The sequence below is a fragment of the Solanum lycopersicum genome, chromosome 7 (genome assembly GCF_036512215.1).
Source record: "Solanum lycopersicum chromosome 7, SLM_r2.1".
Classification (NCBI taxonomy): domain Eukaryota; kingdom Viridiplantae; phylum Streptophyta; class Magnoliopsida; order Solanales; family Solanaceae; genus Solanum; species Solanum lycopersicum.
In genome coordinates, this window is record NC_090806.1 from 4,759,528 (window position 1) to 4,781,310 (window position 21,783).

General features: G+C 32.5%; 3 protein-coding genes across 5 annotated transcripts in view; 1 reads left to right on the forward strand and 2 right to left on the reverse strand.

The window, feature by feature from the left end:
- Nucleotides 1-481, reverse strand: part of ACA10 (auto-inhibited Ca2 -transporting ATPase 10) — a 29,544-nt gene extending 29,063 nt beyond the window's left edge. For both annotated transcript variants that reach the window (XM_069299783.1, XM_069299780.1), the window contains exon 1: nt 399-481. The gene's annotated coding sequence lies outside the window, so the exon portion shown is untranslated. The remainder of the gene's footprint in view (nt 1-398) is intronic.
- Nucleotides 482-7,338: 6,857 nt separating this feature from the next.
- On the reverse strand, nt 7,339-13,021 carry LOC101250131 (suppressor protein SRP40). Its single transcript, XM_004242738.5, has 8 exons — nt 12,680-13,021; nt 11,392-11,456; nt 11,113-11,153; nt 10,800-10,996; nt 10,276-10,692; nt 8,584-8,673; nt 8,412-8,473; nt 7,339-7,676 (listed from the first exon to the last, which is right to left on the reverse strand). Exons 1-8 carry the CDS (start codon nt 12,935-12,937, stop codon nt 7,571-7,573), a joined length of 1,236 nt encoding a protein of 411 aa, XP_004242786.2. The 5' UTR covers nt 12,938-13,021; the 3' UTR covers nt 7,339-7,570.
- A 954-nt stretch (nt 13,022-13,975) lies between these two features.
- On the forward strand, nt 13,976-20,758 carry ABCE1 (ABC transporter E family member 1). Of its 2 annotated transcripts, NM_001346863.1 has the most exon segments (12): nt 13,976-14,325; nt 16,222-16,307; nt 16,394-16,491; nt 16,577-16,694; nt 16,772-16,861; nt 17,523-17,827; nt 17,913-18,108; nt 18,182-18,367; nt 18,466-18,735; nt 19,760-20,005; nt 20,211-20,339; nt 20,415-20,758. In NM_001346863.1, coding segments are annotated over 11 exon segments (1,818 nt in total). In that variant the 5' UTR covers nt 13,976-14,222; the 3' UTR covers nt 20,331-20,339; nt 20,415-20,758.
- The last annotated feature ends 1,025 nt before the right edge of the window (nt 20,759-21,783 follow it).

Sequence of the window (21,783 nt, forward strand, 5' to 3'; positions counted from 1 at the left end):
TCAAACGAGTTGCATATAATTTCATTCGATACTAAAAGTAGCTTATTTGATTAAGCTTTTAAACAGTCAATATTTCACCTAACTTTTTAAGTATTTTTGTGTAGTAACCTAAGCTATTTTTTCAAAAATTAAATAGTAATTTTTCTTATTTTTAAAAACTTCATCAAACACAATTGGTGTTTTATATATATTGAGAAAAACACTTTGAAAGCCTAACACAATTTTTTACTTTTCAAAGGTACTTCTTTTAAAAAGCACTTTTCATAAAATTAAAAAGAAAGACATTTCAAATTTATAGATATTCTCTGATAAATGATAAATAATCTTTTATAACGAGTTAAATTATCGCGATAACACACAAATTCAAAAAAATAGTGTAAATTTTAAGAGTAACTTACCACACTAATTTCTTTTCTTTGATTCTCTTACTCAAAGGAATCACTTAAGTTCAAAGTGGGAAAAAAGGCAATAGATTATTCAAAATAAAACTAATCCTCTTTTCCTTTTATGTTTTTGTTTATTAGTTGAGAAGTCTTGGTCATATTTTACTTTAAGAAATTTCTAAGAAATTTCTTGGATGACCCCATCAAGACTTAAATTCAAGAAACATGGATATTTTATTTTTATTTTTTCCATAAAAGATTAAAAGTTGATTATGCAAATTAATAAATTAAACTTCAAGAGTTGGTTTTTAATCTTAGTTTATAAGATGTATTGATCATGGATTAGGTTTTTTGTGCACTTCTCTAGTTAATTAATTTTAGTCCTATGATGTGCATTCTTATGTGTTTGTGTATCAATCTTGTAGTATTTTATAAGTTTACTTTTAATTATATGTTATAAGATATACTCAAATTTTATACGTAAGAGATTTGAAATAATCATTTCGTTTGTTTATATATGTATGTGGTTAGGTTAAATAGAAGCTACAATTATCGATTCTATTTTTTGTTTTTTTCCCTATTGTCTATTACTCACCTTATTGTTGATAACCAGTTTTTCTTTTAGTTGTTTATCGACTCATGATCGCTAAGTGATATCTTCTATTTGGTTAATGGAGGTTATTTTAATATTATTTTTGTTTTTTTAATCATATTAGTGACAAATCAACATTCTTTTTGTTCGATGAAAGTTATTTTTATCTCTTTACTGAATTTATTGTTTGATCGATAGAAATAGTCTGTACAATTTTTAAATAAAAAAAGAAAGGGGGGGGGGGGAGGGAGGTTTCATTTCCTTAATTTAAGACTTAGGATTATAATTAAAATAAGGTTGGTATTTCCCATCATTAATCTAGTCTTCCCAACCATAATCAAACTTCAATTGTAATTCAACTTTCTTCCATTTAATAATCATAATGTATCGACTAGTTTATCTTCATCTTTACTAATTTCACTTGATATCTGTTATTTCTTTTTAACAACAGATATGAGGTAACTATGTCTATCAAGATTCAAAGAATATTTAATAGTAGGATATTTTACGCATTTGCTAGGAACAACAATTCATATATAAAATCATGTAAATTAAACTTATGTTTGGAGGATCCAAAGGTTATTAGACTTTGATCACTACCAAGGGGTGCGGTAAAATGGATGTGAATTAGCTCTTCAACCTTAATCAAAGGTTTCGACTAAATTTATGTCTTGTAATAAAAAAAATTCTACTAACAAAACGTTTTTTTGTCTTGTAAGAATAAAAGACAAATCTAAATCAGATAAGTCGATAGACTCGATACTAGATAATTTTTAATCCTCCTTTTACTAAATTATGCTTCCGTATAGAAATTTTCTTATTGTACTTATATGTGGCGATTTTCATGCATGTAATATCATGTATTTTATTTAGTAGACCATGCTTTGGTAGGTAAAGACTTTTTTTTGGATAATCAAAACAAAAAGTAATATTTTTAATATGGAAAATAATTGAAAATACATAGCATTTCTTTGTTAACAAGTTTTAAAACTCTCTTGGTCTTTCTATTTTTAAATTTTAGTGGAAAGAATTATATGATATTCATGTATGAAAGTCGTTGTTATAGTTACAATATGATAGAATTTTGATTTAAATTTTATGTTATCACCTAATATGTTAAAATAGACAAAAATCCCTTCAAACTATTTGTCAATATATTTTTAACTATACACATATTCTATACGAGCGTTTTATCATCCACCTGAACTATTTAAATAGTAATAATCACCTCACTAAAAAGGCATAACCAATTTTATGTCAAAGTTGTATAGCACACTCGAATCACTGTACATAGGGGTGTACAAAATCGAACCAAATCGCAAATCGAGTCAAATCGGAAAAAAAATTCGACTAGTGATTTGGTTTGACTTGATTTGGTGTTGGAAATAAAACCCAACTATATTTGGGTTGGTTTGGTTTCAACTAAAAAAAATCAACCCGACATCATATATATAATTTTGAAATTTTATTTTATACATAAAAAATACTTACTTTGATATAATTTTTAAATATCTCTTATATTTGTTCAGAGTTTTTATCTTTTAATATGTTTATTTAACATTTGGAAGTTAGAATTCTTAAAGATATAATAAAGATTATAGTCCATACATGTTGGTAATTATAACAAAGTTTATACAAAAATCAAATTAATACTAATGTAAAAAGAAAATCAATTCAACACTAAGAATGACAATAATATTGAATATTTCTTTTTAGTTTTACGTAGATTTAGACAATTAAAATACATGATCTAATTTTACTTTCTTTTAATATTTAGTCATGTAACTAATACTTAACTAAATTTATTTTAGCATGATTTAGTACTTTAAATTATGATCAATTTCATTATGGCTTATTAATTTGCAACATTTATTTTACGCGATTTTATTATTATTTTTTTGTTGGATATTTTAGTGTCATTCATCATATCATATTTTTTTTGTTATTTTCTTGATAAATAATTTAGATAATTGAAATTTGGTAGGACTAAAGAAATATTTGAAGTATAAATAAATTATATGTTCGTATGAAAATTTTATCAAAAAAGCCCGAAAATCCAAAGAAACCCGAAGTTAAAACACCCGAGTTTTATTGGTTTGGTGTGGTTTATCAATTCAAAAGTCTGACACAAATGATTTGATTTAATATTTGGAAAACCCCAATCAACCCGGTTCATGTACACTCCTAATTGTACATTCAGTTTATTTTTTTGAATCTTTTTCTTTTTTTTCCCCCCGTAAATCATAAGCCTAATCAAAATAATAATCTAATTATCCCTCCTAAAATTATGTAAAGTTTCTATTTCTATCAAACCTAGAAATTAAAATTTACGAAAAATGCTTTCAAATAAAGATTGTTTTACAAATGTAGGAGTGAAAAACAAATTTGGTAAGAATGAAAGTAATTTCAAATTCATCATTGTTGGTTCATCGTGATTTGACTTTTTTTTTACTTTTTTTTTGCTGAAATTACGAAGAAAAAACTTGAACCCCATTTTTGAGCTTCATATATGAAAGTTTTTTATGACTTAGGTGATTGTTGTTGCTAAAAATGGTTGATGTATGATTAACTAAGCATAAATTAGTAGTTAGAAACTGATTTGGAGCTCCTAGCGACGAAATTTAGAAGACCACCATTGAAGGACTTTGAAAAAAACTTGAAGAAATCATGAAATGGGTATCGGAAAATGCTCAACTACCCTCTAGACTCTGACTGAAATTCCAAAGAAACGTCTTAACTAAACTAAGGTCCTATTATCCCCTGAACTTATTTTTTTTATAATGTTGTGCATCATTTAGCTTACTCGGAATCCAAATATTTTCCATGCGCTTCAATTGCGTGGAGTCGAGGAGTGTGCTACGTAAGACAAAAGGTGTACAAAATTACAAAAAAAAAATAAAAATTCAGGGGGTAATAGGACCTTAGTTTAGTTAAGGTGTGTCTCTAGAATTTCGGTTATAGTTTAGGGGGATATCTGTGCATTTTCCCAATGGGTATAACAATTTTGTGATATTAGGGAAAGAATTTTAAAAATGAAATACTTATATAATCTTTAATGAGATACCGCCACATGGATTATTTAGTTCAATTTTGTTAAATTCTTACGCGCCTACAAAAGGTGTATTCACCTTCTTGGACATGACAACGTTTAAGGGTCACAAAATATCAAAAATAAAAAATTCAGAAGATAATAGAATCCCTGCAAAATATAAATGTATAGTTGAGAATTAACTAATAGATTAGTGTTATTTGACCATTTTCTCTTTATTTAAAATCTAACAAGAAAAAGAACTATGGTACCACACTCATAAATTGTAAAACCTAATTTCATTTATGTCAGTAGCTATGGTTGTGACAGGTGATAATTAAAACCTACTCCCTGACTTTCTCCGTCCAACAATAGTTTTGAACTAATGATTTAACACATACCTTAAGAAATAATGATGTAATATTTTTATATTATCCTTTGATAATATTAAATTTAATGTTTCGTGAAGAGAAAATGCATAAGTACCCTCCAACTTATGCCCGAAATCTCAGAGACACACTTATACTATACTAAGGTTCTATTATCCTCCTAAACTTATTTTATAAATAATTTTCTATCCCTTTTCAACATACGTGACACTAGCTTGAAAAAAAATGTCAACATACGCTGAGCCCACAAGATAGTACCGCGTAGGCCGAAAAGGGGTAGAAAACTATTTATAAAATAAGTTCAGGGGGGTAATAGGACTTTAGTATAGTTTAAGTGTGTCTCTGAGATTTTGGACATAGGTTAAGGGGGTATTTGTGCATTTTCCCTTTTGTGAAACGTATTAGATATTGAATAATATTTAACAACAAGGATAAAATAGACATGAAAGGTATATTATCTCTTAATTTTCCAAACTGAATAAATATTATCGGACAACTATTTTTAACATAGTAAACACATAAAAAGAAATAACAAGAATATAAAAGTAATCAATAGGGGCGAAGTTAGCGCGTAGAAAGCGAATTTGTCTAAACACCACTATTATCCTATTTCTTTTTTTAAAAAGAAGTTAAAGAGAGAAGTTTAAACAAATCTAGGGCACACATGTTGTACATTTTATTAATTTTTTCCCTTTCTCATGTGTTTTTAAGTTTTAACTAAAGGTATTTTGGATTTTCATGGAGAAAAATATTGATTCGATTCCAAGAAACATAAGATGAGTGACTTTCACCGTTCATTGCATTATTTTTCTTTTTTATCGACGGAATGGAGTTAGGTAGAGTTAAAAGGATTTGGACGAAAAATTATACTATTTATATATATATAATTAAAATTATTTTTCATGTATATATAATATACATTGAACCCTTTCAGCTCCGTCTAAACAAACGTACCCCAAGCCCTACGTAATAGCTTTTATTTCAAATATGTGTTGTAGTACAATAGTGAGGATGTTTTACCCTTAACCAGGTCTCATGTTCAACTCCTGAATACGAAGAAAAATCTTGTTGAAAACAACACCCTTAAATGACCCTTTCAGTCTGCGATTTGAATTTACTCGGAGCTCTTACGCGGAGGGTGGAAAAAAAAATTGTACTAGTAAAATTGGTAGAAAAGCTTATAAAATTTCCAATGGCCTGATTCTTGCTTAATTTTTTTTTTTGTAAGCAATTGAATTTATTTTTTTTGAAAAAACAAAGCTGATTTAAATAATGGATGATGATACCATTCACACTCACAAGACCAAAACACCAATTTCAAATGATGTAAACCAATCAATGGTTTTTTTTTTCTTATTAATGTGAGAAAAAAAGGGTCATTTTTTTTGTACTGATTAATACAGGTCAACTAAATAATTTAAACAACACTACTGTATGGACTTTTTTTTTAAAAAGAAAAAAAAAAAGAAGAGAAATTCAAGATTTTCCTAGAAACTCATTTGAGAAATATTTATACTTGTCTGGTAATTTTCAACATAATCTTTAAGGGCAGGGTCCAATGAAGGGTCGTACCTGGTGTGGTGTAAGCAACCTACCCTAGTGGCTTCATCACTTATAAACCACATAGAAACGACGGTTATTTTAAAGGTTTGCTTCACTTCAAAGGGTCGTTTGATAACCAAAGGCATATAGCTACATGGTCGTCAAAGTGTCCTTCCTCGGTAAAAAATATTATGTATATAAATAAAATGACACACAAAATAATTAATTAACATATTTTGAATACCTTTAATACAGCAAATTGTCATAACCTAGTGGCTTCAGATGCTTGAAATGAAATAATGCTAATGTGTTCAAATCTCACTCGCAATATTTAAAAAGAGCTTTTTGTTATGCCATTCCTGTGAACGCCCTTAGTGAAATTGCGGACTCCGCCACAATTTGGAACAAGTTGTCTTCAGTATTCACTAATTTAATACTTCTAAGTTAGCTAGCATAGATCAGCAAGTTTTAGAATCCAAAAAAATATAAATTTTATTGTTGAAGAGAAGAGATATATAATTAATTCATACATACACATCACATGTCACCTTTGCCACAACATAATGGCCCATGGAGCTCATTAATTGTTCACAACAAGCTATTTGAACTTCAAAAGGCACAAATACTATAATTTGGCCTTTCAATTTTTTGATTAATTGACTCAATAATGAAGATTTAAGTTCAAAAGAAAAATAAGAATCTCAGCTCTCATGTTGAGAGATCAAGACACTAGGTTGATTAAGCTAACGTTTGGCCATAGAATTTCAAATATTCTTGGCAAATATTATTTGAGTGAAAATTTGGATGAAATTTCACCATGTGTTTGGCCATAAAATTTGGGAAATATATTTCACCTTTTTTGAAAAATATGATTTATACACACAAGTTTTATAAACTATCAAAACTAACTAAAAGTTTGTATTACAAGTCAATTGAATGTTAGTTACAACAATAACAAATAATGTCCATGTCACTGAAGCAATGTGGTAATTTGGAGTGAGTGCAACAAGAATTATTCCATACATCGTGAAGTAGATAAAGTACATGACTTTGTTACCTAAAGCCAATTTTTAATAATTTTCATCAACAATCATATCATTATTTAATATTCACTAAATATTTCATCACTATTTTGGTGTTCACGTAAAAAATGATGTAATACAACGCAAGCAAATACTAGAGAGGGTGTTTTTGTAAAAGATAAAAGATTAGGATAAAATTTTAATTTTTAAAATATCTCAAATAATGATATTTGGCCCAAATACTAGAAAAAACTAGTATTTGGAAATTTGCCAAAAATATTTGCCAAAAATATTTGCCAAATAATGACAAATTGTATGGACAAACATTATTTGCCAAATTTTTCCCAAATATTATTTGAAAAATTTATGGCCAAACGGGCCCTAATATTTAAATACAATTCATGAATTGACACAATTTCTGGGCTCAAAAACAACTTGAAGAAACTAACAAGAAAATGCTGAGGTCTTTCTAGCATAGGTATCAACTTCAAGTTCAACGAAATCTTTATCGTTCTCTGCTTAAATAATCAAAAACCCCACAACGGCGAAAAATAATTCTATCTTCTTTGTAAAAAGGATGAAGAGGCTCTCCCTGAAAATAGGGTTGAAACAGGCTACTCCTCATCTGAGTAGTTGAACTTGACGGAGTGTGATTGCAAGTCAATTATCCCTCCTCTGTAACTGCCTCGCTTCTTTTTGGTTTTCTCATGTCGGAAATCCCTAGAAAATAGCATGATAATTAAGCTTTGCCAATTCGACAAAAGTAGAACCTATGAAGACCATCAGCACGCTCAAGGTTCTCACTAGAGAGCATAGCACTTAATAGTTTCAATAACCTCCACGCACCCACCCACCAGAAAAAAGAGAAACACTGTAACATGCCCTTCGTTTAACTACCAGGAAAAGAACTAGTGATCTTTTCATCCCAATTTACGTGTCACTTTGACTGGGCGCAAAGTTAAAAATATGAAGGATGACTTGAATCTTGGGGTCTTAAACTAAAGAAGTGTGCCTTAACTTGCCAGGTAGGATGTTGAAATTGGAAACTTACAAAAAACAAAAAGAAACACTCTTTTTGGGAAAAACCAGAAAAAGAGAGAAAGACACTAATTGGGACGAAAGGAGAAATACTTAACAGAAAGATGAGAAGAGGGGATGGAAGAAGGGAACAATAGTAAAAACGTTGGTGCAAAATGAAATTTCGTGCTACGGAATCTTGATTAGTATACTTGTAAAGACAATTTGTAATTTTTCTAGGCATTGCAGCATTAACAAATGTAAGCAATCTAGTATTTTTCCCTACTTCCCCTTGACATCTGACTTCAGAAATTTATAGTGTACCTCACGCGAGAAGAGCTGTCAACTAGGTAACCTCTATTTATACATTAATTTATCTTTGTCAAGAGTAAATTCAAGTTCGTTAAACTTCTGGATAGAACTAAAGAGAAAATATACCTTCCTTTCACCTGGCCCAAAACCTCCTGTGCCTTTGCACCATAGCCAATGTCTGCACCATCCTGCAACAGTCGTACGTGGAGAAGTGGAAAAGTTAGTCGAATGGTAAATGATGAATACCCAACATATGCTTAATGAACATAAAAGTGGGAAGACGAGAATCTGATCATACCTTTGCCCAATAAGAATTATCTTTAAGTCTATCATCTTTAAACTCCACTTGATCAATTTTCACTCTTTGAAAGGCATTTACGGTTTTTGGCTGCAATAGCAATCAAAATGCATTTTTAGAACATCAGTAATAATATAACAAGCACATTCATAATTCTTCCCAACAACAACAACCATATAAATCATCTTTTTTTAAAAAAAACTGACCACCACATAAATCATCTGTTAGCCAATGTAACATAGCCACACAAAATTATGCAGGAACGACAGGACATGAAACCAAGTAAAAGAACAGTGTACGACAAGCTGCAATCATCAATTTTCATATGAAAGAACAAAAAAAATACTATGTCAGGATGACAGGAAAGCTTCCCTCCACCCCTTTCTATAATCAAAGATAAAGAATCCCCATCAATTTTGCCTCAAATATGAAAAATTCCAATAAAGTTCATTGTGTCGGCAAAAGTGGAAAGCTACCCATGCAGTGGAAAGACTGCAAGGTTGGGCCTTAACTAGGTAAACATGACTATGTTTTGTTTCACTGTACTTTTGGCTGTTGTGAGTCTCAAACTTACAGTGGTACAGTTCTCTTCCTCAAGATTGATACTTTCACACTATCTAACTTGAAAAGAGGCAACTAAATATGTCTGGCCTAATATTCCAATTAAACTATATTGTCTGAATGGTCAAAATAGATACTCTCTTTGTTTTAATTTATGTGGCTTGATTCGGAGGAGGGTCAAACTAACTGAAGTTTGGTGTGAATTCAAAAATAGATCATCATTTTTTTAAGAACATATTGAGAAACTACATGAAAAGTATTATAAGTCACAATATCTAACAATTCAAAATATTTGAAAAAACTATTGTCAAGAAAACATCCTTTGACTCTCCAAATAATAACTAAGACACATAAATGGTGGAGGATTTAACAAGACTTATCTTTTGTGTTAAAACAAAGGAAAAGAATATGATGAGGAGAATTATGAGCTAAAGTTGATTTAGAAAGAGAGAGGAAATGAGAGAAACTAAAGGAGAGCTCATATGTTACATGAACAAAAGCTTAAGTTCCTTCCGCCCAAAACTATGAGGAGATTGTTATCCCTCATTGTCCATCTATTAAAATGATAGCTAGCCTCATCCTTCTTCAGACTGTTCCGTGATTTCTCACAATCTGGTTGAACTAAAATCCTCACAATCTGGACCTTTTTCTTTTCTTTTCTATTAATAAATCCTTGTATCAAATCATATTATGATGTCTCATTATCCATAATCTGCAGCATTAAGTCCATAAACCAATAATAAAAATAATGCCCATTTAATCCTTCCACACAAGGACATATAAATACTCTGGAAATGCCCAAGTTTACTTGCTGAAGTCCCAAAGATCAAACAATTGAAATTAACTCAAGCATGCTTCAAGATTATTTATTAAAACTTTACACAAACATGACGGGAAGTAATTTTGAAAGATTCGAGATTATTCTGCAATTAGGAATTCTTTTAGATCAATTTTCCTTGGTACATAACACACAATTTAAAGAATTGTAATTTGAGAAACTGTCAGGTAATCACCATTTCAAGAGATGTACTACGACATTAAAATGTGAATTACGAACCTCACTTGTTAAAACGTTGGTACAAATTGACAATCCAAGGCCAAAAAGATAATAGCAAAAGGACGCGAACATACCTCTGCTGACCCATTAAAGTCTTTCCTTGATGATTTCTGCTTAGCAGAGTTGTTCAACTCATCCTTATTATTACCATTAGAGTTTGTTTCAACAACTTCACCATTTTGTTCAATTCCATTGTCCGTGCAAAGAGCCTTCGTTTCTTCCAAGACTTCGGTCTTTCTGCGCTTTGATTCTTCGGTTTCAACCCCATCAACTCCTTGATTTGCATTTTCATCAGAAGCTAATCTTTTTCTCTTCTTGGAATCCTTAGAATCAGTAGCTCCACTCTTTTCCTTGGACTTCTTCTTTTTATCCTTTTTAGTTGTTTCCGCAGTAAGATCATTATTATCGTTGTCGATAGGGTCTACACTTTCTGGGTTCTCCTCAGTTTTCTTCTTTTTCTTCTCCTTTTGCTTCTTCAAGGGCAGGTCAGCCTATAATGGAAAAAGAGTATCATCAGCACTCTTCTTATGCTTTAGTTTTTCTCATGATAGCTATCTAAGTCGCTCGTATTTTTTTACATGTGAATTTGATTGCTAACCTTATCAACTGCTAAAACCTCTTGAGCAGCAGCACCATTTTTCATGGGTTTATCAACACTTTCAAGATGAGACACATCTGGAACAGCAATATCATTGTCTTCACTTCTCTTTTTCTTCTTTTTCTTGCTAACTTTTTCCTGAGAGTCTGCATCATTGCTACTTATGTTGTTTCCCTTCATGCCGTCTTCACATAGCACTGCAGACCAAATTGTGAAAGATAAAATCAAGTTAGAATATCACCTGTAACATCACAAATACAAGCCTCATGAAAGAAACTAAGTTTTAGATGAATAAAGATATACGATAAATTACCTGGCTCTTTGTCGCCCTTTGATATTGTATCATTATCAGTGCTGCATATTTGAGGAAGGTCAAGTAGCATGAGAGAAGGAACTGGAAAGTAAAATTACTATAAACAACTGCACAGACAAAGTAACATCCCACATACAAGAAATGTCATATTCATTGTGTTGGACACAACTTACCCACCACCCACCCCAAACAAAAAATAAAATAAAAAAATCTTGCTTGAGAATCATTATAGTTGTGTAGATAAGATTATGCTAGTTAAGAGATTACTTCTCAACATACCTGTTGCTTACATACTTGCCATATAAATCCTCCAAACTAAGGGAGCAAGACTTCCAACTGTCACCCTGCACCAAAAATTCAAAAAGCAGAAAGACATGAATGACTGTACCAACATCCAAGCATATAGCAAGTTGTAGATTCAACAGAGACATCACAGATCAAGCTTTATCAATCAAAATGAAGTAATCAACCAGAAAGTACATATGAATTTTCCAACAAACCTTTACACACTAAAGGAGACCTAGGACATTCATCAATCCATGAAACAGAATGCCAGAAGTGAAGAGGTTTCTTCAACATAGTAACACTACCAGAAGTACAGAGACCTTCAATTCTTTCTTTTTTTCTTCTTCATGAAACAAAAACAATTTTCATCTTTGACTATAAAACACTGTCATGCAAAATACGATTGAGAACACAATTAACAAGTTAAAACAACAAGCTCCTTATTGAACATTTCCATGCCATGGGATAACACACAAGACAAAATCAAAGAAAAAGTGCTCTCTAGTTTATGAGAAAATTATTGTTTTGGCAACCTCGTAGTTTAACTTATTATTTTCCTAACCCTTACTTCACATCTCTCTTCCCTCACTTGTTCCTATGAGTTGATAAAACATATTCAGATTCTACCAAGACTTCTCGCCATACACTCAACTTCTTCCAAACAAAACAAACTATCCTCCTTCCCTTTTTTGGTTAGATAAGGGAAACCAACCATCCAACTTAAATCAACAAAATGCAACTCATCAAAGATAAGACATATAGTATAAACAAAGCTAAAAAGTGCAGTTTATACAGCAAACCACAAGCTCGAGCAAACCAGAGTTATATTTTATATCCCTAATTCTCAATTACCCATGAATTATACTCCCTTGCTCCATATTCCTACGACATTGCTACTATTTTTATTTGATAAGTGTTACTTCTAACTATAAAAATCATGTGACTTGTAATACTTCTCAGAAGCTTTTGTTTACATAAATCTTATTGCAAAGTTAGAAATATACAAAACATTAAAAGCCAGAGGGGTAGCTGAAAAAGGTAAGCTCCCTCCACCTTCACCTTCACCTCCACCTCAAACCTTAAGGTTACACGTTCGAGTCACCAATTCAGTAAAAAGGATGGAACTTCCTAGGCAGAGGCAACAAAAAAAGCTTAAATAATTCCACCCATCAGCTCCAAACAACAGTAACAATCACATAACATAAAAAAGTTCTAAAAATCTTGGATAAAAATCACATTTTTACAAAAGAAAAAAAAGAAGGGGGTTATTAAAAAAACAAACCTCAGTTTGAGTTTCTTTGAGAAAATATTTGAGGGTTTTGGAGAAACCATTGAGGTGAAGATAATGAAGTATAGATTGTTGTAAACCAGACTTGTTTTCTTGATTCTGCTCCTTCTTAGCCATAACAAGATTGGATTTTGATGACTCTGCTAGAACTACCTGCCTAGGTTTGAAGGCTAGTAACAGAGCAGCAGCTGCTGCTGTTGAGGATGATGAGGTACTAGGGTTTTGCTGCTGTCTGGTTTTTGTTTCTAGCATATATTAAGGAAGGAAGAAAAAGGGGTTTTAGGGCAACGGATAAAAAATCATTCTTGCCTCGCAAATATAAATATTTGGCTCGAATTATCAAAATACCATCTTTATATTTTTACCTTTATTAGAAGAACACTTAAATTTATGATTTTTAATTGATCGAACTTATATGTTATTTAAATACATATTTATTGTCTGAATTAATAATTAAATTTTAAGACGAATTAAAATATAAAATAAAAGAGAAGTAATTCACTATCTTTAACACTTGTGTTCTGTAGTATTCATGTGATTGAAGTGGACAAAATTTGATGACAAAAATCGCAAACTACAGTTTGATGAGCAACTAAAGTTGATGACATTGTGGTGGATCCACTGATATTGTGGTCTCGAAAGACAATCCTCTCCCCTCCCCCCCGCCTTTTTTAAGATGGATCGAAAGCTCAAATATTGTTAAACTTACTATATGGGATCAGAGAATTCAATTGACATGTATAGTATTTTTATGAAAAAAATTAGATTGTGAGTATTAACGGATATAAGATGAGACAGTCATTATAAATATATGTGAACATTATCGATGAATTAGTTATGATTGTAATTTAATTATATCAATATCATAGTGTGAATAGAGTGACAAGTAATATAGAATAGATCGTGTGGTATAATAAATAATGGCTTCATAGGAGTACAATGAGATTGAAGCAAAAAAAAAAAGGTTAATTTGAATCGTAAGAAAAGATTGTGATTTAACTATATCAATTTCCAATTTTTTTTTTTTTTTAATTTGATATATATAGTTTCCAAGGTAATTAACAAGACATGGTTATTGTCGGTTCATTTTGAAGAATTTGACACAAAAAAAATAATAAATCAAATTAGTACAAAAATAATCTATCAAAGGTAGAAACTTAATTAAAAGTATTCGAACACTAAATTTAAATATTTTATTCAAATAAATTGTCAAAAATTTTCCTAATCTACGTATTTTACTCTTTATAACAATAATTTTTAGTAATTACAAAATATATTAAAAATTCTATAATTTTATAACACGTATAAAAAATTACGAAACATATAAAGTACAGATATCGGCGGCTATCCCCAGCGTTGTTAGGGCTGAAGTGTCTATTACAGCCGTGTCACCCACACTCCTTTCTCTCTCTTAGGGTATAATTTACTTTCTCTCTCTAACAAATCTGCAATTTTTCCATTCAATTTCAGTTTTTTCCCCAATATTTTTGGGTGAAATTTTGGGATTTGGGATTCAGATCGGTGAAATTGAGGCATCATGTCGGACAGATTGACACGTATCGCCATCGTTAGCGACGACAAGTGCAAGCCGAAGAAGTGCCGCCAAGAATGCAAGAAGAGCTGCCCAGTTGTTAAAACTGGTATACTCTTCGATTTCCTAATGTTAAATCTTTGTTTTTGGTTTGTTCTGAAAATTTTCAGTGTTTTTTGTGCTAAAAGTTGTCTTTTTTGGTGTTTTGTTTGTGTATTTTGGGCTATGTATATAACAAGACTCTGTTTTTCTATGTGAATTTATTGGTTAAAGTTGTATCATGTATGTCTTTTTTAACCCTTCTCTAGGAATTCCAAGTTTTACTTCCTTGGTGAGTCGAATGCACAACCTTAAGGTTAGAGGTTTTAGCCAGATGTAGTAGCTATTCTATACAAAATCAAGTAACACAGTTATTATAAACAACCCATTAACACATTCGAGCCATATCGGCAACATGTTAGCTAGGATCGGATCCTTTTTAAACATAAAACATATGTCCCTTTCTACTTTTACTCCCTTTTAATGTCCACAAGTTAAACATATAATGGACATATACTAGATGAGCTACCCCTCTTGTCTGTATCATGTATATTGCTATTGGTATTTTTGCGGGTAAACCAATGATTTTTTTCTTCTTGGATTAAGTGTGTATATTTTGCTGTTTACCCATTTAATGTTTTGAGCTTTGAATGATTTGAGTAAAAAAGGATATGTATTTACTACTCTTTGCATATATGATTAAGGAGTATATGATTGATATGAGCTATTGGGCTTAAAAAGAGGTTTTGTCGTGGAAGTTGATGACTTTTTAAGTAGTATTTCTGACTTAAGTATATATTGTCGTTTGGACTATAGATTTTAGCTTTATGTTTACAATGAATTCAGCCTAGTGGAGCGGACAGTTCTGTTAATATGTTCAGTGAATTCTGAGGTCTTTTCGTATTTTATTGAACCTTTATTCTTGAATTTTGCATATAGCTATTATTATATCTATAAGTAGATGTCCTACCATGTAGTTTTCTGTGGATAGGCATGCATTACAGTTGCCCCTTAATACCAATAAACCTAGAGAAAAGGTAAAAAGAAACAAGGGCGCTGAAAAGCTTCCTCTGTTACTCTGAGGTTGTGCTGGAGTCATTGTTGGGGAAATTAGGATGTGGCAGCGAAGACTTGGTGAATGGATATTCGAGAAGTATATGTGGAGTTCCCATCATGACTAGGTAGCTATGGATGGAATCTCCTTCTTGTTTGTGAGGACGAGGATAAATTGTTTTTTAAACCAAGGGGTTGTATCCCCTGATGTGCAGTAGCAGAACTATTAGCTCTCAGGAAAAACAGGAGCAAGAATTTTGGTGTATGGGGTCTTTATAGGTATGCACAAGATCAACCATGGCTATATTGGCGAAATTCCAAATGAATCTACTGTTCCCCATCTATTCATTATTGTTGTAACAGAGTACAAATAGACTATTATGTTGGGTGGTAAACTGTTCTTTATTTTCTTCATTTATTTCATTCTTTCTTGATAATTAAAGTATTAATAGTGGGTGAGGCTCTCTGAATCAATGTGTTTTGTTGAAGAATAGAACAGAGGAAGCATGTGCCCGTTTAGATTATACCAGCTTATAGTAATGAAGGTTTAGTCCTTGTTCTTACATTTACACTAGGGTCTTTTTAGTTGAATCAAATACTTGTACATCATTTAGGGATGTGTGTAAGATAAGAGAACTTCTGGTCACGGAAAGTTATCTAGAATTTGAATTAAATGGGTCCGAGTGGAGTGGGGTTGCGGAAGACTCATGTAGTCGACCTGTATTTAGGACTGAAGTGTAGTTGTGTTTCAATCCCTGAGATTGAGGTGTAGTTGATTGACCGACAAATCAAATAATCAATTTGTGGAGTATGTAATAACTGATCGTATATCACGGAAATATGTTTGCATATTTTCATTTTATGGTAACGTTAATATATGTTTTCTTAAGTCAATTAAGCTTTGGTTTTGCAGGTAAGTTATGTATAGAGGTCACTGTAGGCTCGAAGATTGCTTTCATCTCAGAGGAGCTGTGTATTGGATGTGGTATTTGTGTAAAGGTTTGTATATATCACAAATGTGGGGATACATTTTGCTGCAGATTGATCATTCTGCTTGCTGACTGATATTTTATTTGTTAATACAGAAATGCCCATTTGAAGCAATTCAGATCATCAATCTGCCAAAAGATCTAGACAAGGATACAACCCATCGTTATGGTCCCAACACTTTCAAATTGCACAGGTATGTTTAAGCTGCAGCTCTTCTGGAGAAGTCTTTTGCTAACCAAATATCTGTTTGTAAAGTTATTTTTGAAACATTGTTGCAGGTTACCTGTCCCTAGGCCAGGACAGGTTCTTGGTCTGGTTGGCACAAATGGTATTGGAAAGTCAACTGCCCTGAAAGTTTTGGCTGGAAAATTGAAACCAAACTTGGGACGCTTCACTGTACTACTCTTTTGCCATCACTAGTCAATTCATGTCTATACTACTTGCTTATGCTTTCTTTAATCTTTCTGTGGCAGAACCCTCCTGATTGGCAAGAGATCTTGACTCACTTTCGAGGATCCGAATTGCAGAACTACTTCACTCGCATTCTGGAAGATAACTTGAAGGTGACTTCTGATTCAGTGTTTCAGCTCTTCTAAATGCCCAGTCTTTGAGTTGGTTTCTATGCGAGTATCACTCACCTTTGGATATACATAATGCCTCTTGCTCCTTTTAATCGTGGGGTACCTGCGTAATGTTTGAAATAAACAAAACATCTACAACACAATGGATTTAGTTTTCTGACTTGGAGGGCATGGTATATCTCCAGAAAAGGTTTTTCTTTTTCTGTACCATTGTGATTGGTCAAATCATTACTAGTTATTCACCTAACTCTAGGTCCCAACTGTACCTGTTATGATTTTTCATTGTTCCAATGGTAGTACGGCGGTGTCCGTAACTTGTGTAGAATTCTGGAATATCCTTTTTTCTACTAGGGAGCAGCAAGACACCCGGTACACCTGAATAAAATATTCAGTAGGTCATTGCCGGAATAATAAAGGATGCTCAACTGCTCATGATTGAATGAATCATTCAAAGAATTGTTGAGCAACTTGAATTTTAAAATTCATCACACCATTCTATAGATAACCTTTTTCTTACTGGTTACCTTATTTTTTAAAAAGAGCTGTCTTTTTTTCTTTACCCGTTATTTGTTGCGTCTAATCACCTTTGCTTTTGACCATGTAGTATTTTACTCATTTGTAATTTGAACCTTTCTTCAAACAGGCAATTATCAAGCCTCAGTATGTTGACCATATTCCAAAGGCAGTTCAAGGAAATGTTGGACAAGTGCTTGACCAAAAAGATGAGAGAGACGTGAAGGAAAAACTCTGTGTTGATCTAGAGCTGAATCAGGTTTTGGATCGTAATGTAGGTGATCTATCTGGTGGAGAGCTTCAGAGGTTTGCTATTGCTGTTGTTGCCATACAAAATGCAGAGATATACATGTTTGATGAGCCTTCAAGTTACCTTGATGTGAAGCAAAGGCTTAAAGCTGCCCAAGTTGTCAGATCCTTGCTTCGGCCAAATAGGTTCTAGTCCATTCTCTTCTGACTTTTCAACAATCAAGATTTTTATTTATTAGACCACGTAATGAAATAATCTTCAATGTTTCAGCTATGTCATCGTTGTGGAGCATGATCTTAGTGTGCTTGATTATTTGTCGGATTTCATTTGCTGCTTATATGGAAAGCCCGGTGCGTACGGAGTTGTGACCCTACCCTTCTCAGTCAGGGAAGGAATTAATATATTTTTGGCTGGGTTTGTGCCTACAGAAAATCTACGTTTTCGTGACGAGTCTCTTACTTTTAAGGTAGGACTCAGATTTTTTTATTACTCACATGTCATGGCAAAAATATTATCTGAACGATATCATTTTTCCATAGGTTGCTGAGACCCCACAAGAGGCTGCTGAGGAAATTGAATCATATGCACGTTACAGATATCCTACCATGACTAAGACTCAGGGTAATTTCAAGCTTAAGGTTTCTGAGGGTGAATTTACTGATTCACAGATTGTTGTGATGCTTGGTGAGAATGGGACTGGGAAGACAACCTTCATTCGTATGCTGGTATGTTTGCTTCACAAATATGTCATGTCTGAAATTGCTGCTGTTTTCAGTCTTCTGTGTTATAAAGACTCTTCCACTTGTGTTTCTGTATATTGCAGGCTGGTCTATTGAAGCCTGACGTGGTGGAAGGATCTGATATTGAGATGCCAGAGTTCAATGTTTCATACAAGCCCCAGAAAATTAGTCCAAAATTTCAATCCACCGTGAGACATTTGCTACATCAAAAAATACGTGATTCTTATCAACACCCCCAGTTTTGTTCAGATGTGATGAAGCCTCTCCAAATTGAGCAATTGATGGACCAAGAAGTTGTGAATCTTTCTGGTGGTGAGTTGCAAAGAGTTGCCTTAGCCCTGTGCCTTGGAAAGGTAATCCTCTCCCATTCTGTAGAACTGCTGCTTTGGTTGTTTTATACATTGATTCGGTAGATGTCTTGGTCCAAACAGTCCTTTTTTTTTTAAGAAGAACTGGTAATGTTGTATTACTCAGCATTCCTCCAAAAAGGTGGCAACCAGCTAAAACAAGAAAGTAATTGTAGTAATCCTAAAAGATCTTCTAACTGTTCAACATTTGTGCACAATGTTCTGTACACCAAAAGTAGATAATTGCAGTAGTCTTCCTTCTTTTTTCTTTTTTGGCTCTATATGACAGATTTTGGGCCTCCTTTCCGTTGGTATTTCTTTTTTTTCCTTCTCTTCATTTTACTTTATTGTATCCTACTTTTGCGGAATGGCCTTGCAAATATTAGCTATCAGGCCCTAATTTGGATGTTTTGGATATATTAGAGGTGGAACTGTAACAGCCTTGTCAAAGTTTTTTTCTGTATTTTGCAGTACCTTCTTGGTACTCTATTAATGAAATTTCCTCAAGTTACAAAAAAAGTTAAGATCTTATGGCAATGTAACGGTATCTGATCCAAGAATGTGAATGGTCTCTCCATCTGTTTGTTTGATGTTCTAGCATTTTTATAGGTTTGTTGTTTTATCTCTTCCCTAGTCTACGGTGTCATGTTCAGGGTTTTGCCAAGTTAATTGACAAAACCAGCTAGAAATTTCTATTTCATCGTGGATTGCGTTGGCTAGTTAATATCCGTATTGCATCTTGCTGCTTCTCTGCCTCCATTTTGTTATTTATAAAAAAGTCTAAACATATGCTTTAATATCATTAAATATCTGTGTTTCTTACTGCACAGTTATAATTATGTTGCTAAAAATATGTTTTTATCACGTTACTCTAAAGCCATTTAGATAGGGGTACTATTTATAGTGAAGTGTAGATGAAGAGGAAAGTTTGTCTGCAATAGCAGCATATGAAGACTATTGCACTCATCTTTCTTACTCTAATGATGTATTTATAAATTGTAACCTAACTTACTCACTTAACTCTGTGCAGCCCGCTGATATATATCTGATCGATGAGCCAAGTGCCTATCTTGATTCTGAGCAGCGTATTGTAGCTTCTAAAGTCATCAAGAGATTCATTCTTCACGCGAAGAAGACTGCATTTGTTGTAGAGCATGACTTTATAATGGCAACTTACCTGGCAGATAGAGTCATTGTATACGAGGGGACGCCTTCCATAGATTGTGTTGCAAATGCACCTCAATCACTGTTGACTGGAATGAACTTATTTTTATCAGTAAGCCTTCTGCATATATCTTGCCTCATTACTTGAAAGTTCTATTACTAACATATTCGTTACTCCAAGATTCATCTCGTCGTGTAGCTCATATTTTCTCAATCAAAACAAATGTTGTTTAGACTACTGCATTAGCTTTTATATTCTGGTATGTTGATTGGATTTGTGTTCTTATTGATGTGTGTGCTATCCAAATTGTGTGCAGCATCTGAACATTACGTTTCGAAGGGACCCAACTAATTACCGTCCAAGGATCAACAAACTAGAATCAACCAAGGATAGGGAGCAGAAGTCAGCTGGATCTTACTATTATTTGGATGATTAACCAGAACAGGTTGTGCATCCATGATCCTTGCTTACCTCTTTTAATTGGCACCTTGATGTTAACAGAAGCTCCACTCTTCCTTAGGTGCTAATTGATGATCACGAGCAGCCTCTGGGCATTTTTATACCATAGACGTCTGACGTGATTATTAAGAGGTTCACACAGATGATTGGAATATCGCCTTTTGTTTTCGTCGTTGATTTAGTAATTATTACTGGTATTCTGTACTCATAAATGTAGTTTTATTCACCAATTTTGACAGCAGATGGAGTAGTTGATTTCCATTTTGTATGTTTTATCTACTGGCACATGAATGAGGTGTTTGATTGGGTTGATGAAAAACTGGATTGGCATTTATGCAGTAAGCCACTCTTTATTTTTTAATCTCTCATTGGGCTAAGTTATTCAAGCGTTTGGTGGTTGTTCAAGAGCTTTTTATTTTTTATTTTTTATTTTTAAAACGTTAGTTGTTTTTTCTCCAAAAAACTGATTTCTGTCATAACTAAAGGTGTACATAAATCAGATACATTGTATTCAAATGGATTAGTATTCAAATGGATTAATATGTATTTGAGAAAATAACAAATCTCGCTCGACTCTTCGCTTCTCTCCCATCTCGCTCTTCACTCTCCTTTGTATCTAGTATCCTAGATATATGCAAATAACACGAGATACATACATATACATGTATCTAGTGTGATTCACATGTATATGTTATGAGATATATAACAAAATCTTGTTCACCTCCCTGGCTATCTTGCTCACGTCTCTTTCTATTTTAGTGTTTATGGTAGCATACATACAAGTATATCTTTTTCAATATATGTTAAAAAAAACTCATGATTAGTGGTATGATTCGTAATATTTTGAGAATTATAGTATATATGAGAGTGAAGTATGTTTAATCAGGGCGTATACAACATGGGGTCACCAAATTCACGTGAACTCATGCCTCCTCCCGAAATTATATATAGTAGTGTTGTATTTTTAAATATAGATGTGTGAACCCACATTTGAAGTATCATATTAGCGATAAGAATCTAAATATCAAACCGATCAAACTTATATCTTAGATCCACTTTTCCGTAATAGTGCATCCATGATCTCAAAATTCTGAATACACCAATCTAATTATGTTGTTTTCCAATGAACTATTGTATATTAATATTTAAAAACTATGTTTTATAAATAATATGTTTTAATATAATGTTATAACTTGGTGTCTTACTAAACGCAATATGCATATACCCCTTTTTTGGAAAAATTTCTTAATTACACATCATTTGTTATCATATTTTCTTATATTCCCTATTATTTCAAAAAATATCAAAAATCCCTTCTTTTTCTTTCAGCATCTTCTTTTCCTGATACATTAACTTGAAATCTCATACCCATGATTTTCTTGCCTTTTTTCATGCCACAAATCTCTCTATAATTACATCAATTAATATAT